The 21,472-nt window shown below is 39.2% G+C and overlaps 4 protein-coding genes across 10 annotated transcripts; 2 read left to right on the plus strand and 2 right to left on the minus strand.

Annotated features, from left to right (window-relative positions):
- Nucleotides 1-238: 238 nt before the first annotated feature.
- On the plus strand, nucleotides 239-3,614 carry Caf1-55 (chromatin assembly factor 1 p55 subunit). Of its 2 annotated transcripts, none has more exons than XM_011141340.3 (5): nucleotides 239-412; nucleotides 1,360-1,858; nucleotides 2,045-2,302; nucleotides 2,430-2,757; nucleotides 2,858-3,614. In XM_011141340.3, exons 1-5 carry the CDS (start codon nucleotides 391-393, stop codon nucleotides 3,035-3,037), a joined length of 1,287 nt encoding a protein of 428 aa, XP_011139642.1. In that variant the 5' UTR covers nucleotides 239-390; the 3' UTR covers nucleotides 3,038-3,614. The 2 variants fall into 2 exon arrangements, with proteins under 2 accessions (XP_011139642.1, XP_011139641.1); XM_011141339.3 differs by lacking the exon at nucleotides 239-412 and adding an exon at nucleotides 519-802.
- Slob (Slowpoke binding protein) lies at nucleotides 3,573-13,582 on the minus strand. 4 transcript variants are annotated; one of them, XM_011141336.2, is made up of 11 exons: nucleotides 13,191-13,409; nucleotides 12,022-12,173; nucleotides 9,841-10,277; nucleotides 6,960-7,123; nucleotides 6,227-6,492; nucleotides 5,007-5,301; nucleotides 4,519-4,610; nucleotides 4,319-4,444; nucleotides 4,125-4,198; nucleotides 3,946-3,996; nucleotides 3,573-3,842 (listed from the first exon to the last, which is right to left on the minus strand). In XM_011141336.2, coding segments are annotated over exons 3-11 (1,422 nt in total). In that variant the 5' UTR covers nucleotides 10,194-10,277; nucleotides 12,022-12,173; nucleotides 13,191-13,409; the 3' UTR covers nucleotides 3,573-3,841. The 4 variants fall into 4 exon arrangements, with proteins under 4 accessions (XP_011139638.1, XP_025160152.1, XP_011139636.1 ...); XM_025304367.1 differs by lacking the exons at nucleotides 3,946-3,996; nucleotides 13,191-13,409 and adding an exon at nucleotides 13,435-13,582; XM_011141334.3 differs by lacking the exon at nucleotides 3,946-3,996 and having other exon boundaries at nucleotides 13,191-13,408.
- On the minus strand, nucleotides 13,301-16,661 carry LOC105183308 (non-structural maintenance of chromosomes element 3 homolog). Of its 3 annotated transcripts, XR_003113794.1 has the most exons (8): nucleotides 16,416-16,661; nucleotides 16,218-16,315; nucleotides 15,667-16,016; nucleotides 15,423-15,582; nucleotides 15,183-15,277; nucleotides 14,978-15,109; nucleotides 14,611-14,750; nucleotides 13,301-13,757 (listed from the first exon to the last, which is right to left on the minus strand). XR_003113794.1 is itself a non-coding variant. In XM_011141342.3 (6 exons), exons 1-6 carry the CDS (start codon nucleotides 16,225-16,227, stop codon nucleotides 14,661-14,663), a joined length of 837 nt encoding a protein of 278 aa, XP_011139644.1. In that variant the 5' UTR covers nucleotides 16,228-16,387; the 3' UTR covers nucleotides 14,424-14,660. The 3 variants fall into 3 exon arrangements, 1 of the variants encoding a protein (XP_011139644.1); XR_003113795.1 differs by lacking the exon at nucleotides 16,416-16,661 and having other exon boundaries at nucleotides 13,301-13,767; nucleotides 16,218-16,387; XM_011141342.3 differs by lacking the exons at nucleotides 13,301-13,757; nucleotides 16,416-16,661 and having other exon boundaries at nucleotides 14,424-14,750; nucleotides 16,218-16,387.
- A 309-nt stretch (nucleotides 16,662-16,970) lies between these two features.
- Nucleotides 16,971-20,239, plus strand: LOC105183315 (adenylate kinase 8). Its single transcript, XM_025304394.1, has 11 exons — nucleotides 16,971-17,066; nucleotides 17,214-17,340; nucleotides 17,585-17,673; nucleotides 17,790-17,886; nucleotides 17,988-18,089; nucleotides 18,257-18,378; nucleotides 18,490-18,667; nucleotides 18,755-18,873; nucleotides 19,109-19,218; nucleotides 19,296-19,470; nucleotides 19,973-20,239. Exons 1-11 carry the CDS (start codon nucleotides 16,971-16,973, stop codon nucleotides 20,237-20,239), a joined length of 1,482 nt encoding a protein of 493 aa, XP_025160179.1.
- The last annotated feature ends 1,233 nt before the right edge of the window (nucleotides 20,240-21,472 follow it).

Genomic DNA, 21,472 nt, shown 5'->3' on the forward strand with positions numbered 1-21,472 from the left:
GTCTTTAGTATTACCTCGTCGTCAGTCGTTGTATTCTGCGTCTTTACAATTTTCGTCTTTCAAAAATTACAAAAAAAATTTAAGAATCTGTTTACAATTATACATTAAGCAAAGTTCTCTTCATCAGTGATTTCCATTTGATTCGTGCGTCTTGTAGAATTGTCAAAACCTGAAAATACGCACCAATCAGATTAACAAAGCACTGAAACTCAGTGAGCGTTTCGATCGTTTCATATAAACGCGGCTTTCGTTTCGCGGCGGCTCGAGTAGCGTCTCGTCCAAGTCGGCATTCGGCTGTTCTTCGTAGATTTTTGGCGGGTCGGATTTTCTGTGGTGATATCCTGCTTGTGTTGGATCTATTAACGGTCTAACGTATCGTACGCAGAATAAATGATGACAGATAAGGACGGTGGTAAGTATGCGCATATTATTGTTGATACGTCGAATGCTCCCGCTCGAATTGCCTTCCGGTGAATAAACATAAATAGTCATTCAAGTATGTCTCGAAAGGACGCCCTTCGTTCTGGCGATAAACAACCTCTTCCTTCCCTCGCGTACAATTTTCTCCTTAATTGTTTCCGAGAAAAGTTTGCAAACAAATTCGAAAGGCGGTTCATTTCGCGGCGATGCCGAAACTTTCGCGTGCCGGCTTTCGAGCACGTTGTGTAGAGTGCGGTTAACATTCGCGAGCGCGCTACCACTGCGTCGATGGTTCTGACAAATTCGCAGTGGCCACGTTTAAAAAAAAAATAATAAATGGATTCGACTCAACATTATCCTTACTTGAACGTAGATTCTAGTAGTAAGTGTTTTGAAAAGAAATTATCATTTTGTATATCGAACAAAATATCGAACAAAAATGACAATAGCAATGATGATAATGACTGTTTATTCAATCTTGTGTGAGATATCTATAACGGCGTGCAACGTTAAAATATTAATTTGAAAGTGGTATAGATACATGTTATATTAACTTTAAAATATACACTGTATTTTTTTATTATGGTGCATACAATTAATATAGAATAATGTACATTTGTACATAGGAAATTGTAAAATTACAGAAAGAAAATTTTTGTAATTAAGTGTACATATTACTCATAATTAGAGAATTGTTCCTTTGAATACCAATTTTATTTAATAGATATTGAAGTAACACATATACCTAATACTTTTCTTGATGTTTAATCTTAATTTTATTTTTGGTCTATGTAATATAAGGCTACTCGATCGAATTATTTAACTTAATCCTACATTACTTAAATTAAACAAAGTATGGTTTATGTCTTTTATACTTTTATATGTTCTCCATGACATAGAATTTCTAAATAGAAATTTAGCACTATTGCTCCTTTTTAGAAACATTTGATGATGCGGTGGAGGAACGTGTTATTAACGAGGAATACAAAATATGGAAGAAAAATACTCCATTTTTGTATGACCTTGTTATGACACATGCCTTGGAATGGCCTTCTTTGACTGCTCAATGGCTACCGGATGTTACAAGACCTGAAGGAAAAGATTACTCTGTACACCGACTGATCTTAGGAACACATACTTCAGATGAGCAGAATCATTTGCTTATTGCCAGTGTACAATTACCCAATGAAGATGCGCAGTTTGATGCATCTCATTATGATAATGAAAAGGGCGAGTTTGGAGGATTTGGTTCTGTTAGTGGAAAAATTGAGATAGAAATCAAGATAAATCACGAGGGCGAGGTCAACAGGGCACGTTACATGCCACAGAATCCATGTGTCATTGCTACTAAGACTCCATCCAGTGACGTGCTTGTCTTTGACTATACCAAACATCCCAGTAAACCAGACCCGAATGGAGAATGTCATCCAGACTTGAGGTATTTGCGCGTGCACGCGATTCATTAAATAGATATATTCAAATGTAAACATAATCCGATTGTATCAATATATGTGTTTATAATATATGGGCTATTAATTATCACATCAACCGGAATATACGATAAATTTTGCGAATCGCACACATGACGTGAGTATTACAATGTATTAATTGTGTGTTTAACCAGGCTACGTGGTCATCAAAAAGAGGGCTATGGTCTCTCATGGAATCCTAATCTTAATGGATATTTGCTGAGCGCGTCCGACGATCACACTATCTGTTTATGGGATATTAATGCCACTCCAAAGGAGAATCGCGTCATCGATGCTAAAACCATCTTCACAGGACATACTGCTGTGGTTGAAGATGTTGCCTGGCATTTACTACATGAATCATTGTTCGGATCAGTAGCTGATGATCAAAAGCTCATGATTTGGGATACTAGGTGAAGGCAATTCACTATTCTTGTGTTTTATTAACTATGAGTGAATTTTCGATATAATCGTTATCTAATTGCTAATTACGATGCAGTCTGAAAAGTTTAATGTCTAATATTTTTAAACTTTATATAGATGCAACAACACCAGTAAACCGAGCCATACAGTCGACGCTCATACCGCAGAAGTGAACTGCCTCAGCTTTAATCCGTATTCCGAATTCATACTTGCTACTGGCAGTGCGGACAAGACGGTAGCTCTCTGGGATTTGCGCAATCTCAAACTCAAGCTTCATTCGTTCGAGTCGCATAAGGACGAAATTTTCCAAGTCCAATGGTCGCCGCACAATGAGACGATACTGGCGAGTAGTGGCACAGATAGGCGACTTCATGTCTGGGATCTTAGTAAAATCGGGGAAGAGCAGTCTACTGAAGATGCAGAGGATGGCCCGCCCGAACTTTTGGTAATTATACGAATAATAAGTGATATTGTTTCTGGACGATATGGTTAACGGATATCTATTTGTATATGTTTATTTCATGTTACATGCTTAATTTTTGCAGTTCATACACGGCGGTCATACCGCTAAAATCAGTGACTTTTCATGGAATCCGAACGAACCTTGGGTTATATGTTCAGTATCCGAAGATAACATAATGCAAGTTTGGCAGATGGCGGAGAATATCTATAACGACGAAGAACCTGAGACGCCTGGAAGTGAGCTGGAAACTGGTGGTTCATAACGCATTAAATAATTTTTAGCGTGTCGTTTGCAATCAGAAACATCAGCCAGTTGAATAAGTCAGGATTGCATTATGTTTATCTGTCATCTCAACGTATACTTTTTGGAGACAGGCGTTAAGGATTTTACTTCCAAGGAGTATTGGTCTGTGCTTTTGTGAACCGCTTGCTCATATGGGCAAATAAAATCGGTGCGACGTCATCTCTGTCATGATGCAAGCTCAAATAATGTTAGGGGATGTCAGTACTTTTTCTACTTCCTTTTAAGAACAATTAATAAAGAAGTGACCACTTAACGGGACTTACGTTCCTTCCAACTTCCTTTATTGCCGTTTACTCCCGCTGTTTATTCATTGCTGAAATTTTGCGATTTTTGCGGGACGGGTTTGCATTTATTTGCTACAAAGCTATCGGGAAGAATTATTTCAAGGGACATATCGTCGGTTGCGTTGAACGCAAATAAAACGTGCGAAATTGACTCTTATGTTGTTACATTTACAAATCCGCCATATGTAAGCGCATTTCTGTACACAAAAATTAGCGACGGGATAATCATTTATTCCTTGGCATATTGCAAGGTACAATAGGAACGTGCATTCTTACTCAAGATAAAATATATAGTGTATATGTATTATACACACACACACACACACACACATGTATATGTATGTATGTATGTATAGAACTTTGTTCCCACATTATAAAGCTGTTTGTGAAAGCTCGTTGTATATCTGCGTGAGTAGAGAGTCGTCGGTGTAATCGAGGCTCCTCAGTGACGTCATGTCCGCATTGTCGACGCTCGCGATTCTGCAAGAAGGAGCGCAATTGAATACTCGACCGTTTCTACGCATCACTACGTAAACTTGTATGTTCATTAATCAACGAAATTAAGTGATTGATCATTTATTACCAAAATCTGCGCGTTAAATGGACATCGCTTATAGAGCGTGTCTTATGCCAGCTGCGCATGCAAAACAAATTATTTGCGAGTACGTCAACCGAATCCGTACGAACAGATACGGACGCTCATATTATACTTGATTATATTATACAGCAATTTATTGTTAGTGGAACCGAGAGGGAACCCACCTTTTACCAGCGTCTTGCCGTTTAATGCCATCGAGCAGGCTTATTATGGAGGGTGTCAGCGTTGGACGAAATACCTGAAACGAAATCGCAATATGAAAATGGATCATATGATATAATCGCAATAAAATCGCATTATAAATGCGGAAAATCGAAAGCGACGATTCGTGCGAAGTGCATTTTTCACCGTAACTTACCGTTACAGCCGCACATCGCATTTCGCGTAAGTCGATGTTCCTGAAGAGATCGTGGATAAGCAGCTCTTCTATGCTGGTGAAGTGATTGTCTGATTCCGCGAATATTAATTCCAGAAATCTCACTACCTGCAAGATTCAAGTGTGGATGAATTGATTGCAAGACAATTATGGAACGCAACGTGATCGTGGTTGATCGATACCTGCGGATACATCTCGATGTCTGACAACTGGACGGCAGATGGTCTGAAGGTGCACAGCTCGTAGCCGGCGCACATTTCAAACAGCATATGTCCTGACATAAAACAGAATATTGTTGAGATATGTGTACGAGTAAAGAGAGAGAGAAAGAGAGAAAGATATGGTAAAATATCTGTGTGAAATCAGTCACAAAAAGCAACAATTATATATTCGATGAATTTTAAACTCATGCGACGAGTCTTTCTTCTCTTCGCGAAATATATTTAAAAAATTACTGCGGACAAAATGGAATTCTGGATAATCGAATTTATAAAACTCACAGCAAGAGAAAAAAAGAAAATTTGTGGAATGGTAATTATATTTTTACCGGAAATATAATGTACTACGGAAGCGATTTAAAATCCAATTAAAAACGGCGTGTACTGACAGAAAATTTCCTACAGCGAAGGAAGCAATCAAAAATTCTATTAAAAACTTTCCGCGAACCCACCGAAACATATGATATCGATCGAGCTGGACTGCGTTAATCGGGACGTGACGATGGGATGTATGCGGCTGGTGAAGCCCAGAAGAGTATTCTCCAAGCCGGCTAGCCTCGCGACGCCGTTCTGGATCACCACGTTTCCCGAATGCAAATGCGTCACCGTGGGGAATCCGCGTTCCTTCAGGAAAATCAGCGCTTCCAATATCTGACGTCCCATTCGTTGCACCTGCGGTAAGGTCAGTCCTTTGCCTCGCGACGCGTACTTGTGACTCCAGTCTTCATTCCAGCAATTTCGCTCGACCTGTCGAACGACACATGATATATATAGGGTGTTTCAGGAGGAAAGGTACATATTTCAGAAGGTTATAGTATGGACCATTTTGAGTAAAAAAGTTCATATTAACATGTGTCCAATTTTCCAAAATAGGTGTGGAGTTACAGCCGTTTGACCTTTGAAATAGCCGCGCACAGTTCTCAGACGAGCTACACATTCTGTTGCACAGAGAGCTGAAAAGTGCATTGAAGACGGTGGTGGGATTTTTGAAAATATACTTTGAACTGCTGTGAATTATTCGACTGATTGTGAATCACGAATTTCACCAGAAAGTTCCTCATGTGGTCTTCATTAATTATTGTAAGTTTTTTGCAAAAATAATTCATTTTTATATTTTTATTCATTTGTGGCAGATTTCGTTGATGCTTAACATTCAAACGGCTGTAACTCCATACCTATTGATAATTGGACGCATGTTAATATAAACTTTTTTACTCAAAATGGTCCATACTATAACCTCCTGAAACACCCTGTATATATATATATAGATATATATATATATATATATATTCTCAGGATATTCCTCTTTTCTCAGGGGTCAATAAACGAAACATCGAAGAGCTACAATCCCAGCTAGCTTCCCGGGTTATTGTGAGTGAGCGGCGAAAAATAAATAGCATGAATTAATTTACATGGTTGCGAATAAATGGCAGGATCTCGATTCTCATTTAATTCTAAACAGACTTTACTAGAACGGAGAGAACTTCACTCTGACGTTTAATTGCCAGGATGTTTAATGATACTTGATGAAGATGAAGAGAAGTAAAAAGAGGAAGATAGTACCGCTCGAATCACTCACTAATGAAGAAACGACTACGACTTGGGAGATGTATGTGTTCTTCAATATCTCGCGAAGGAGAAGCCGCATCCACGTTGGGAATAAAGTACTCACGTTGTATACCAGATCCTTGAGGCTACCTTGATTGATCGGCTGCACCAAAACTATGTACGTTTGGTCCTCGTACTCGACGAAATCGACAGTGAACACAGGGCAGATATAGGGGTGTTGCAAGGCTAAAAACAGGTGGTTTAGAATATCCTTGGTGGACGGGCACACACTCAGCGGGCAATTCATATTCAACGGCACCAGAGTCAGCAGCCTGTCGGTCTTCAGCGATGTATCCCTCACCATGAACCAGTACTTGTCCATCCTTGATCCTAAGGTACATATCTTTTATCTTCTAGCTTTTTATTAATAAAAAGTTTCATTAGTTTCATTAGCATGTACGTAGATAAAAATTTTTTTCCTGTTAGAATGCATCATAATGACGACTTTTTTAAGCAATTGTCAATGTAGAAAAACTGAATAACAAGAAGTGAAAATACCAAAGAAATCCCTTAACAGAAAATAGCATAAGCAGAATTATTGATCTTTGATCTTCATTGCTCGATCGAGCCATTTCCTCTGCCTGTTCATTATTTTGTATTCCTGCATCTTCTTTATTATTGATTTATGTACCATTTTACTGTTTCTATTATTTTCTTTCGGTTATGTTAGAGTTTCGCTGTGGGATTTCGCGGTTGGAGGGAAACGTGACAGTTTCAGGACACCCGGCGGGTCTCAGTGTGGCACTTGAGCGGCTTTCGTTTCGAGCGGACAGAATCAAGAGTGGGTGTCGGCTCACCGATGTTATTGAGTTGCTTGATGAGGGCGAAACGCGGCGTTTTCTCGATGTAATCCCGGCAGATTGATAAAGCACGATCTCTGGATCTCTTCTCCATCTCCACATACTCGACCCCGTCCTCGGCTACCTTCGACCCGTGATTCAGTGCCGTGTAACGGCCGTTCCTGTCGGATATTCGCGCGCGATCTCATTTACAATATAAATACGAAGGTAATGGCAAGAGTAGAGTGAAAATTCACCCTTCGATTCCACTTTACAATCCCGTTCTTCGAAGTTTCAATGTTGAATTCATCGAGTAATCTGAAATCGATCCTTTTCCAGCGAAAATATCGAAGAGGATCATCGCTCATCATCACTCTCTAACTCCCAACATTACGTATCTTCGCAGTTAATCTTCAGATTAAGATCCCATCAAAGTGAGATCCACTTGAAATTAACTGGGGAGGGATACGATTTCGTTATCTACCGGTTCCCTCCGAGTTTAGCCCGCGAAAAGCTGCTAATGCTTCTTCTCGTTCTTGCCGCCACGACACGAAACCTCGACGTTTTCGCCGAGGAAAAATCGATTTCAAATGCAGCAGCCGCGCATAATGATCCATGTCGTTAAATCTAAAAGTAGTGTCGCCGGTTGTTCATCGATGAAAACTTCATCGACATGCGTGCATTTTTCCCCGAATAGGATCCTCCCAATATGACCCAAGAATGCGACATCGTTCTTTATGCACCTCGTACATAATACATAAGAGACGTTCTACCTGTCGAAAGATACCGCACAGTTCCGCGTGGTCGATACCGTTCGCCCGTACATTTCCTGTGCATTATCATTGTGTCGCGAACGGCCCCAAAAGTGGATTAGATTCGCGAGCCACGGATTACGCTGCGGTCGTGTGCCACTAATCCGCCACGTTGCTCTACGACTGCAAGGGATTTCATCCAATAAAAAGAACTATACACAACAACCGTACGTCGTAATACATTTATAGTCAAGCTTTACGCGGCTTACGCCACTACGAGATAATCGAATTAGCGTGACTATCGCGGTGATCTATACAGAATGTTCCAGAAAACATCGCCGTCGTTGCTCTTCATCAGCAGACGACGGAGAGTGACGAACGACTTCCTGCGACTATGATTTTACGATCATACACGGGGAAAGAAGATCGGTTGAATTAACGTAACAATGAACGGACTAAGACATTACGGATTTAGTACATTCGTTGTCATTAAAATGCACGTTAGCGACAACCAGAACTTTTTCTCTCCGTGTACAATTCTGGAACTCTGGAAAATCCGGAACCGTCCTTCTCACACGAAAGAGAAATAATTTTGTTAGTGTAACTGAATTTTTCTGAGGAGAATAGAGATCAGAGGAGAAACTCGTTTGTGTAGGGACACAAGGATCCCCGCAGGAGGTTTGTGTAGGGACACAAGGATCCCCGCAGGAGGTTTCTGTTCGACTAATTGCTCTCAGTTATCTCAACCGAGTTTTAATGCAACCGAGCGTTCAAACGAATGTTTTCGGATGACGGAAAAAATACCGTTTCTGGTCACCGAATTTTCATCTGGTCTCTTATTCGGTCGATATGAACCGAGGCTTCTTATTGATGCGGTATACTTTACAACCACATGATCATGTAACTATAAACTATACAACTCTGTAACTCTAAACTAAAATTTCGTGGTTTCATGACTCTACAGTTGTCTCTCCTCGAATTTATGACTTCACAATCGTGTGATTCTTTTACTCTGCGACTGTTCTATATCTCTTTTCTGCAACTATAGTTCCGTGATTTTGTTATTTTTTAAATCGCATATCCAATTCCAGATCTCTGTCTCAAGTTGATTACAGAGAAAATCCCGACGAAGAGACTCCGAGACATTCTGTACTTTTGTGTATGTCATTACCTGCGCACAGCGACTCGGAAGTTTCCGTCCATCCGGGGATGGATTTCCGTCGAGGGATCTCGGTGCTCCGGGTCCATTATATCGACACCGAATACTTTCGCGACTATCATATAACGATCACGTGTCGATGAACTCGCGAAGATGAAGGAGATAAAGCGGACATTCGCGAAGGCGCAGCGTGTTGAACTCCCAGCGGCTCACGACAGGTCTGTTCTCGGTTTACAAACAGAGGCCGGCGTATACTCGAAGACGCGTATCGCGAATAACCGCGTGCTGCGGTAAACGATTTGACAGGGCACGGTAATATTCGCGAATAAACGGGGCGATCGAAGGTGGAAAATCGTCGTCCAAACGGCGACGTCGACGTTCGACGAGATTCCTCCCTGTGACGCAACAAGTAATAAACCGATGCAAATCCGGAGGAACGATGCATGACTCGCTGCACGCGATTCTCCAGAAGATATAAACTTGATCGCCGCACGATTCGCTTTCTACAGGAATAAAACGTTAGGACTGATTTGCATTCCACCCGTCGACGTTGCTTCTTTCGTCGGCGAAGTTCTTCCTAAGTTTCCGGAAAGTTGGCTCCCCCCATATCCCCAGCATATGACTCTATAATTCGGCGGCTCTGCGATCCTAAGAGTTGGTCTCCGCAGGTCTATGGTTCTACAACTTTCTAATCACATGACTCAATTCTTCAGCAATTCTCCACTTACAACTTTTCATTTTATAGGTCAGGCGCCCGAGACTCTACACTCAGCCCAATCAGATTGTAAACTATACAGCTAGTTTTAAACTTATCCTATACGCCACTGTATTTGTTTCGAGAGCCCCTGATCTTAACGGAAACCTCGTCAGAGACCAACTTGGCGATCGCACGGCTAGTTGTTAACTCCAAGCCTAGCCCGAGCTTTCCCAATCGCGGGCTTGAAACTACCGGAGTGTATACGCGCGTGTTCACTTTTCTTATACCCACTTGACGTCACCCTGGTCCTTGTATCCTCGCGCCGCCGACACCCGGCTAAAGAGCAACTTCGCCAGGTTGTCGAGCTTGTTCGCCAGCTGATGACCCTTGTCGTCCTCGCTCTCGTCGTCTTCGGTGCTCACGCTGCGGCCGCGTCGCAGTGAGCCCCGCGCCGACATCATCGCCCTGGCGTTTAATTCAGTGGCACTCTGGGTCCTGCGGCTGACGGCGCGACGTCGTCGACGGCTGCTCGAACTGCCATTGCGGTGTTGACAGAACCGGTCATGACCGGTCACCTCCGACTCGCGGCCCTTTGGCCCGTCGTTGTCATCCTTCTTGTTTAGGCTCTGGTAGAGGTTGAACATCGTGTCGCTTGGTCGTGCAGGTTCGAGCGCGAAACGGCAATGTTGTCAGCTCGGTTGCTTTGGTCCCCTGCGAGTCTGAAATCCCTTTTCAGCCGTTCGCGTTTATTTTAGAGCAACCTACTTCCTCGCGACTTTGTAACTTCGCGAACCACGCTCGTTGGGACCTATTAATTTCCAGCTATTTCGACAGTGTCCTCGCGTAACGTTTTGATTCAATGTGTAAATATCGAGAAGGAGAGAGATTTTTGTCGTGGTGGTTTTGTGGTTCTTTCGAGTAATGCCGTTCCGGTTCATAACGATCAATAACGGCTTCTAATTGGATGTCATTCAAACGTCTCTTTCGCGAGCTTCGTCCGAGCTACGATTAAAGGTGGAAGGCGTGGCTGTTTTTTTATTCTTCGGAAATGCAAAGAGATGTTTGAGGAAGAAAAACCTTCTCGATTCGATAACTCGTGCAATCATTCAGACTGTGTCCATAGAAGATTGTTTTAAGTGTCAGATTCGAGGGTATTCTTTCTCAGATAATTAATTTATTTGTTCCGTCGTTCTTCACGAGACGGTCGTCTCCATTTCGACGATGTGGAGAGAGAAAAGGAACATCATGCCTTCCGACTTTGTAATCGTCAGCGTTTACCTCGACAAAGGAAAAACGAGAGACAGAGAGAGAGAGAGAGAGAGAGAGAGAGAGTAGAAAGAAAAACTTTCTTAATTAGCTCTCCGAAACGTTTCGCCGATAAAGCGTCTCTTTTGAGTTCTTGGGATGGGATCTTAGATTTTTTCCACTGACCTTTTGCCCTATCGGTCTCATTTCAATCGAAACAAATTATTATGAGTCCAAGTCGCGATAGATACACGGGGATGCATTATTAAGCGCCGGGAATCCTCGCTATTAATACCGCTTTCACGATTCCGAATCGATAACAGGAGCGAATAAACGCGTCGTTCCTCAACGTCCGATCATTTGTCAGCGCATGCAGCATGTTTCGCGGCGCGAAATATCGAGGTCGCGGCTCTTAAAATCCTGCTACGACGAACAGAAAGAAAAGTGATACGGCTACTAGGGCAGGAAGGTATTTTCAATTTCGAGAGTGCCAGGTAGCCGCGAATTGACATTTTCCCTCGCGACTGTCTGTCACTCATGACATCTTCTTACGGACTTTCGCGCGTAATGCCTCATACACGAAGAGCGACTTAAACTTGTAACCGTATTTAGGACGAAATTGTGTTAACGCGACAGTTCTACAAGAAAGTGCTCTCCATCAAACTTTTACAGTCGTCCGGAAAGCATATCGATCGCGCGACACATCGCGTCACAACAAGTGGAGACTGAGCTATTTACTTCGGCTATAAACCCTGTCAAAAATCTCCCATTCGCCCTACTCTGAAATTTAGTTTTTTATCCGGAAATTAATATTACTTTTATCCATAGATATAAAAATATTATAATTAATAATTAACGGTAATACCGATAGCAAAGTAAGTTCTATGAAATAATGAGGACCAACTTATTAATTAAAATCGTCAATTCTGCTGACGCAATTGTTCACACATTATGCTTCTATCTCTCTCTCTCTCTCTCGCTCTCTCTCTCTTTCTCTCTCTCGCTCTCTCTCTCTCTCTTTCTCTCTCTCTCTCTCTCTCTCTCTTTCTCTCTACTGTCCATCAATTTTATTAACACATATATACATATCCAAAGCTATTATTATAAAATATCAACTCGATATCAACCATTTTATTGAAACTTAATTATTATTAGCGTGATTTGTATCAGCAACAATCGAGCGCTGATGATCGACAATGACTGATTCATATTAATTTTCCAACTTACCCTTAGCGAAGTCGCGCGCTTCGATGTGTCGAGTTCTCTCGTGAAAGTACTCAACGAGATTCTCCTCGAAATATCACAGACGATCGGTTGGTCCGCAGAATCGTTAGTCGTCAAAATTTCTGCGCGCGCTGCGCTATTAGGGACGTTTAAATCTAAAAGGACACGAAACCATTTCGTTACATAACAGCATGATCGCGTGTGAAAAATTCGTTTACTCGTATCTTTCATAGTTATAACATTATTAAGAAAAACCCGAAGACACTTTATTTTTGCAAAACAACGTTTTTTATTTTTTTTAAGCAGGAAGAAAGATCGCAATCGTAGGTCAGAAAAAATCGTATATGTAATTAAGATATTATAATTATATATATTATATACGAAACGAGTAAAATTTTTCAAATGCGCTCAAAAATACGTATTTGCAAAGTCATAAAGTCATAAATATTCAATAAGTACAATGAATCAATTGATGCCAACGTTTATACAAAATGTTATGTACAGACACACAATATAGGTTCTTCGATCATTATTCACAAGAAGAGGTATATTTCGACAGTAACGAAGTATCGGGAGCATCACTGTGCGTTACTCGGCAACGAGCGCGCGATATACACCGTCGGTCAATAGTTCAAATACACGAACGGTACCCTTCAACGAAATTCTATGTATGCCAATTTCTCGAAGCAATGCTTTACAAAAGTGACAAGCGGAAATGAGATATCGCTGAAGTTCTGAGAGGAAATTTCCAATAATTCTTTCGAATGACAATCTATGCGACGCGTCGAAAGGGCGCGTCCCCCGAAATGAACGTCGCGCGACCTATAATCGATATCCACGGAGCAATCGATACCGAGGGAAAATCGCGAGCGAAAAATATCATAACCACCTGCACTCGCGCGGTCTTTCCTGCCTGTATGCGACTGATATTTCTAATAAGATACATACTCCTCTCACACGTGTAAAAAGAAATTCGTGTCTACACGTGAATAAAAAAAAACAACATACCATTTATACGCGTGACACTCGTTAAATAAAAGAAAAAGGAAAACCACCGCGTATCCGTCGCAAGATAAGAAAATCGGGTCGCTGTGTTCCGCCTAAAAGATGAAAACCGCGCCGCTACCAACGGTCCTAGTCCCGTATTTCCCCGCGGGGAAAGTGCAACGTACTCAAAAGTCGGAGTTTCCCCGAGCTATCGACCGCGTACTCGAACAGCGGGGCAGTGTGTTGTTGCACGGGGCGCGCGCGAAGACGCGAATTCGCATGCACGCGTGGTGGCTTCGCCGCGATGAGAATCGCGACGCGTCGCGTGGCGACGCGACGATGACGGTGGTAGTGTTGGTGGTGATGATGGTAGTAGTGGTGGTAGTGACGACGGCAACGATGACGACGACGACGACGACGACGACCTACGAGGCAGACACGCGTAGGCGAGCGAGCGGCGCTCGGCGGCCGCCGAGCAGCGAGGCTGGGTGGACACTGACAGGAGTGGCGCGCCGCCGATCCAGGCGACCGCGACCGACCTGGCGCGACACAGATTCCGTTCGGCGGTGCGGCGCGGTGAGACGCGCGAACATGAAGGGTCGCGCACGCAATCACCCTCCTCCCTGTGCTGCTTCTCGCCGTTGCTTGCATAAGGGCGTAAAAGCTGAGGTAAATGTACGGACGTGGCCCAGTAACTCCGTCCGGGGGAAATTTGACTACTCGCCGGCCGAATAGGATTCTCAGAGATTCACCTGAAACACACTGATTTTATTTTCTGCATTCTGTCCGTGCGAATGTAGGAAGAATCGACTGGAATTTGTAAAAGTGTTTCTTGCCGCGGTTAGAAGGTAGCTCGAGGCGGATCTGAACCAACCAAGTTCTGCGGGAACGATCGCGATAACGATCTTGAGAACGATTGTGAAGATAATCGTGTTTGAATCTGTAGAATTGTCGCAGGCCTGAGAAACGGGTTGTCAGGGATGAAACAATTTTCGTCTAATTTCGATATTGATTCACATAAATTAAAATTATTGCTCGTTGCAACCAGTAAAATAATGTAATTACCATGCGAAAGATCTATCTGTTATATACGTAAACATCCAGATATCCGTTGCATGAATTGAGGTCAAGATATTTCCGCGAAAGTAGAAAATAACAGATTAAAACACGTGCGACTCGTGCTAATGGACGTGATTCGAATTATTCCGCACTTTCGCTTGAACTTGAGACCTCGCATGAATTCTAATCCCTTGCAGCTTTAAGGCTGCTCTTTCAGGGACGGGGAATCTGTTGGAGTGAATGTAAATAGATCGACCCAAAAGTATATAACGTGGTTTAATTAACGTTCGCTCCAAGGGACACAGGATTCAGTGCTGAGTGGGATATACTGCATGTGATATGTGGTAAACACTTGTAAATTAGACTTTTTATACGAAGTTGTTTAATTTTCATTGCGTCGAGATATCAACTGAACACTTGCATCATACGAAAATCTATTAATATATAAATTCTTACAACACATATTTTATAAGTAACACGCTTTCGCGCTGTTGTGAAGTTTTTCACGATGCTTTCGCGATTAAACATAAAGTAACAAATACATACGTTCACTGGAATAATATTATACGCGATGTTCTTCGAATGCTGGCAGTCTTTTATGATTGTCGTACTTTTGTTTTTTGTTCTTGATCCATCACAGCTTTGTACTGCAACTTCCACTTGTCCACAGAAGATACATCATATATCTGCAACCGATATATTCTTATTTTTATCAACTATTTATAAATAGTTATAATATATTCTCATTTTGCAAGAAATATTTTTAAGTATTGAAATTGATATTTTTGAATTTTGCAATATGCACATATATGGTGAAATTGCATGTACATATAACAATAATAAAAACTGATAAATTAATAAAATAAATAAGTAGAAATAGATATATCATGAAATATAATAAAATGTTATTTACATTTGCAACAAACTCCAAAGCAGAACGGTATGTGACCTCATTCAGTGCACGACAACCCCACTTGTACTCGATCTTTGTCGAATCATTTTTATCTATCATTACTTTCTGTAGATACCTCTGGTTTACAAAGTCCTGTACAAAAATGTAAATACCATTGAGTATGCTTTGTATCAATTACATGTCTTGGATTTGAGCTGTCACTCACAACTGTCACCAACTGCTTAACATCACCAAAGTACTCGTGTATATAGTTGTCGCGAGTTATGATGCCTAGATTGCGAAGAAAGTCCCACAATATCTCTGAGAAAACATTTCAACTATTATTATGTGAAATTTGTGCACCATCTCTCATTTTTAATTAAATAAAGTTATTTATCAAACTTTAGTGAATATTAATATTGTTTGCAGCAAGGAACAAACAAGATCTTCAGGTAAATAAAATTACCTTCTTTCGAAGATTCACCAAACATGAAAATATGTACAAGTATAAGAAACAACAAAATTTGTGTGCTTTTTTTGAAATTGAGATGTGGAAGATGATTGCTTATCTCATTCACCATTATATATTTATTTTCTTCAACCAGCAGCAATTTGTATCCAAATATCTGTAAAGGATCTTTTCAAATCTTACAAATTCAAATATAACTTGATTTTGTAAATAATTTTCTTTGCAGGATAATTAAACATACCTTGGATAATTGTGACTCTACTTCTTTCATGATTTGAAGATATTTCTTAGAGTATGTACTACCCAGTATGTGTTTAATAATATGGGTCTTTGGTATTGGATGTTTTGTTCCATTTGCCATGAGTAGATATTTTATTACTCTACTAATTATTTGCATGTCTTCTTCCTCCTGTATTTTCTGTGTCGATATGTCTCTTGAACTATGTGACTGTTTTTTATGTATGATATCTTCATCGTCAAGTTGTGATATATCTACAATTTGTCTGCTTGGACCAGGTTGACTGTGAAATGGAAAGGTGTCCACATTCTTCTTTCTTGTGTTTTCAACAGTCTGAGATAACTTCCTCTTAGCTACAACATACATACAACATTCTTCATTATCTAACTGTGATTAACAAATAATCGTGATAATACTACTCTAAAATGTGGAAACAGTTAATTATATATTCATAGAAATGAATTGTATATTCATTGTTTTAGATTTTGATCTAGTGTGAATATATGTCGGAAGCGTAAAGAAATCATTTGACATTTGATATAATGAAAATATACCTCTATTCATTTTTTGATAGGTGTAAAGCTAGACGAATGTCACTTTGTGGCTGAGTTTCTCACGTGGTTTTGTGAAATAAACAGAAGGAATTCTATTTCTATCCGTTTTTATAAACAGAAAATGTTAGAAATTCGTTTCGTTATAAGGGAATGGTATAGGAAGGGAAGACAATTTATCGCTAATCTAATGTCACATACAAATAATAAGAGAAGACTGGCAAGAATTACTCCCGCTCTTTAATCCGGCACTACAATCCTAGATAATAGACAGAAATATTAAGAAAAACTGTCTGATTAGTTAAATAATGTAATTCAATGCTACTCTTTTCTCCTATGAGTAAATAAGCGAGGTTAAGAATCTACAACAGCCAAGAGCAAACCGTAAACTGACTTTAGTGACCTCATGCGGCAAGAATACGAAACAGCGCTTCTATGTATAAATGTATATCCATGCAATGCAATTTGATGGCAAACTGTGGAAATTTTTAATTTTAAATGTCACTCGTATAATTTAATATTAATGGCTTTTATTGTGAAAAAATAATAACATATCGGTGAATTGTATGTTGAACTAAATATTGCAAGAATTCAAATGCAAAATTTGTAATATAATTTGTTATATAATATGATAAAGAAAAATGATTCTCGGCAATATACAATTGAAAATCGCATATTACTTGAATATAAAATAAAAAAACGAGTCATAACGAATATTAATTAACCTAATATTAATCAACGATATACAGTGCGAGAATGTCCGATTTTGAAGGAATAACAAGAAGACCGTTGACCATTCCTTTGGATTTTGTGCCTTATATGGAAAAATACAGATTATATGAATTCTTTTACGTAATAAGATCACGTTATGTTAATTATTTGTCCGGGAATATATTTCGTTAATATTATATGTTATTTAAGTTATATACTGTTATATATTATGTTATTTCCATTCTTTTGTCAAAATTCTATATTCTTATGGAAATATAACATCCGTAGGAATTAGTAACGCAGTTACTTATCCAGCAACCAGAAGATCCTGTGGTGTTTATGAAACAATGTATTCAACATGCCTTACGAAAACGAGATATTCCCAGAGTTATACTTATAGCTCCTCCAAGCTTCGGTAATTCATCAAAAAGCGCATACGACTGATATATTAGTATATTAGTAATTATGAAAATATCTTTGTGATAGAACATTATATTATATATTTGTTCCCACTAATATTTATAATATATTCGTAAAACGTGCTAAGCATGGGGAAAGAATGAAAAAATTATATATTCTGAGAATATTCCCAAAATATAAGTGTATATCTTTCTTTTTTTCAAAATAAATGAAATAAAACTATTTCTGCTAATGCGCAGACAGAATGGCTCTCGCGAATGTTCTTCAGGAAGAAATAGGTGTTCGTCCTATCACTTTAGAAGATCTTTGCGCCTCATCATCCACCGAAGTACGTTTATTATTGAACAATTTTTTAAGAAACCGTAAAAAATCGTACATTTATTTTAATTTTGTCATATACTTGGATATTGGATGTGCCTCAATAAAAACCGTATATTTCAAAAGAAAATGTCTCAATGCTTCAACGGCGATGAGATCGTAATGAGATTGAAGGAAACTTTGATGTCGGGGATACTTCACGAGACCGGATGGGCGTTAGTCGGTAATTCTGTATACTTGAATTGGAAAAATGTTTATTCTGTCGAATGAAATGGCTTTCGATTTATTGTGAGAGATGTTTGAATAATTCTTTTCTTCATACAGACATACCGAGAAGCAAAAAAGAAGCACGGGCGTTGCAACGCGTCGGTGTGATACCAACTCATGTCATACAAATCGTATTACCGAAAACTGAAGATGAGAAAAGTGATTCCAATACGATTTATTTCGATCTGTTCTCATTTTTAAAAAGATGACATTGATGTTGTCAGTTTTCCATATTTTTCTCTTGAAGAAATATCAACAGGAATAAATATTAAGTCTTGACTGTTAATTATGAATTAATAATAAATGATAATTTTTCCTTCGTTCAGAAAAGGCTGGCAAGTGTGACCAAACTCCTCACAAATCACGCTTGTTGTTGAAGAATAAGGAACAACTCGAATATGAGAGAATTCTTCGAGGTCTACGTGAAGCTTACGCCGATCTTTTAATTGTAGGTTGATTCTTGCAATTTCTTTCGTGGGAAACCGAAGACAATGTTTTACTTTACATTGAACTAAGTAAATTTTTCGAAATATTAGATCAACGAATAATTTCTCTTCAGGAAGTGCAGGCTGGTAATAGAACGATTCGAGAATTGGCTATGGATTGTGTGCAACGGACGAAAATTAGAAAACACTACGGTGCACCATCGCTCTTTCGCATCGTTCTCATAGGTCCTCGAGGTTCAGGTTGTCGCTCCTTAGCGAAGCATATATCTGCGAAATTTAATCTTGTGCACGGTAATTCCATAATTAATAATTAATTGATATCTTTCTGGATACATATATTGTACAAATTTTTACCGGATAAATTCCATATCCTTGCAGTCGACTTTAATTATATCCTGAAGCAGACGTGTTTGCGAGAGTCGGCTCTAGATGAAATTCTGCGAATATGCGACCATAAATGCGGACCAATACCAAAGATAAAAATACAAATCATCGAGGTACATCATCAATAAAATAACGTCTTTTTTGGTAGCTTCTTGAATATTGAAATAAAATAGTAACGAGTAATTCCATGTTAACTTTTCCCTAATTTTTCTCTAAATATTTCTCTAAATATTTAGATACCTTGTATTTATTTGATTACTCGAAATTATACGTGTTTAATGTTTCAAGTTCAGTTTCAACGTTCTATCGATTGTCCATCGTTCTACGATTGTTCACTGGTACTTTCAGAAATACGTACTTGGATCCGAATGTCTCAAGAGAGGATGGATTTTGACTGGCTATCCTATAACTGTAGAGGACTTCAAGTTGTTAGATATGATTCCTACACCTCCTAACAGGTATCATCCGATGAATGTTTACAATAATTTTAAAAATCTCCAGTAGTAACCGAAGCTATTTTCAAAAATATGTTCAGGATACTCGTTCTCGATGTGGACTCTGAAACGTGCAGACTGAGACTCCTAAATCGCCGATACAACGTCGTTACCGGGAGTGAGCATGATCTCATCTCGAGTGATTTTTCGCCAATGGTTATGGGCTTCAAATTAAATGTTCATCCGAAAGATCGTGAAGAGGTTGTCGAGCGAGATGTGAGCGTTATTTTTTCAGTAAACTCGCGCGACCTTTTTGTAATTATAACTTCAAACTTGGCAATGAATATATAAATATGAAATGTAAAATATACATATCTTTCTTTCTCTATTATCATAATTACTTTTTATTTTACGAATATGTAATATTTTTTTAAATGTCAATTGTGTATTAAAAAGAGAACTTTGTATATTGGATGAGTGCAAAAGTTTTGATGGATTTCGTGATATAAAAATAGACTAAGTAATTTTATTAAAACTAATTTATTTTCATTCTACCGAGTAACAGCTATTGTTTTCTATTATCTTCGGTATGTTATAAATCTACGTGTTTGCAAATGTTACTATAAAACTGAATCAACCACATTTTTAAGAAATCCATCAACACTTTTTTTGTATTCATTTTGTATGATGATATAATTGTAAATTGAACTTTACACATGAATCTTATTATTATTATTTACTTACTATACTAATAACTTCCTTACTACGCTGAACGTAGCTTCGAGAATACGAGGAGAATATAGAATCTATAATGAAATATGCGGGAGAGACGGCGACAATAATAAACGCGAAGTGTGGGAAAAAACTTGTAAGGGAAAAAGCAGAAGCCTGTCTGATGCAACCGGCACCAATCGCGAAACCCAGAATTCCAAAGCCACCCCCTACGATAGATCCAACGGATGTGGAATTTGATCCTGACGATGAACCCGATTCAAGTGTTTTCGATCATATTCGCGCACCAGAGCCTAAATATTCTTTCATTTAACAAAATCACAGACATGTACATATACATGTGTAACAAGTCCAAATTATTCTTGTAAAAGATAGATGAACGAAGAAATAAATAAAAATAAATCATTCAACTTCTCGATATTTTACTATTCGAAGGTCTCTTAATATATTTCATCTTATTTTACATTAAAGTTTACATCTAGAAATCTTAAGAGAATTCTTAAGAGAAATATTTTTTTTATTTTTAGTCTTTTAGTTTGTTCTTTTAATCAGGACACCAACTTTATGGAAATAAAATAATGTCTACGTGACAATTTCTGCATAGATATATATACGTATAAATAAGGGAGAACATCCCTATCCGTATCACTACTTACGATCATAAGATAATGTAATACGAGGGTGCGTAGCCCTTGACGACGAGGGAGCGAGGCAGGGAAAACGGGGTATGCTCCTGGAAAATCCTGCGATCCTAGCATACGAAGCATCCCATCTTCGCAACGTCACGACACGTAACGTCGTGTATAAATGACGACGAAATCGGTTATGACGAAGTAATGTTACGTAACACGATGGGGACGATGACGTAACGCGGCCAGAGTGTCGTCAGTTTTGGCGTCACAGAAGCGGCAGGGACGGATATAATTTCTTCGAATTTATGTCTTGAATGATCTCTACGTTATTTGCGAGTTATATACGAGTTATTTTTGCGACTGAGACACAATCTACGGCAGGAGAGATTTTTGTGCATGTTGCTAGCACAAAGTTACTCAATTTTATCATATAAAAATTCTGCCGCAACAAAGATTCTTTTATTTTCTTAATTTCTTAAGGCAAAGGGAAAGAGAGACAAATTAAATTGGAGAATTTAGAACGGAACTTCTAAATATACATTGCTCGGAGCAAGTTTCATAGGAGATTTACTTGTCTCAGAATTTGAGCCAATATTATTCAGACATGGAGATTTTCGAAGGATCATAGAATTCTTTCGGGACATAATATTCTCTCGTGATATATGGGTATTATTGATTGCAAATCCAGATGCTGCTAGGTATCGTTTAATCCATCCCTGGCACAAGTAAAGATGACGTAGATGGTGCGTCAGCCTTTTCGGATAGAGTTCAAGCCACGGCTATCATCCCCAAGCGAAAGTCAAAAGTTATTCCTCACGCGTACAGTTTTCCTGCATCGAAATACGTTCACACACATAATATTTAACCCAATATTATATTGATATGTACTATATACTGTAGTATAACTTTCTATC

This window comes from Harpegnathos saltator, unplaced genomic scaffold (assembly GCF_003227715.2).
Source record: "Harpegnathos saltator strain DR-91 unplaced genomic scaffold, Hsal_v8.6 scaffold604, whole genome shotgun sequence".
NCBI classification, from domain to species: domain Eukaryota; kingdom Metazoa; phylum Arthropoda; class Insecta; order Hymenoptera; family Formicidae; genus Harpegnathos; species Harpegnathos saltator.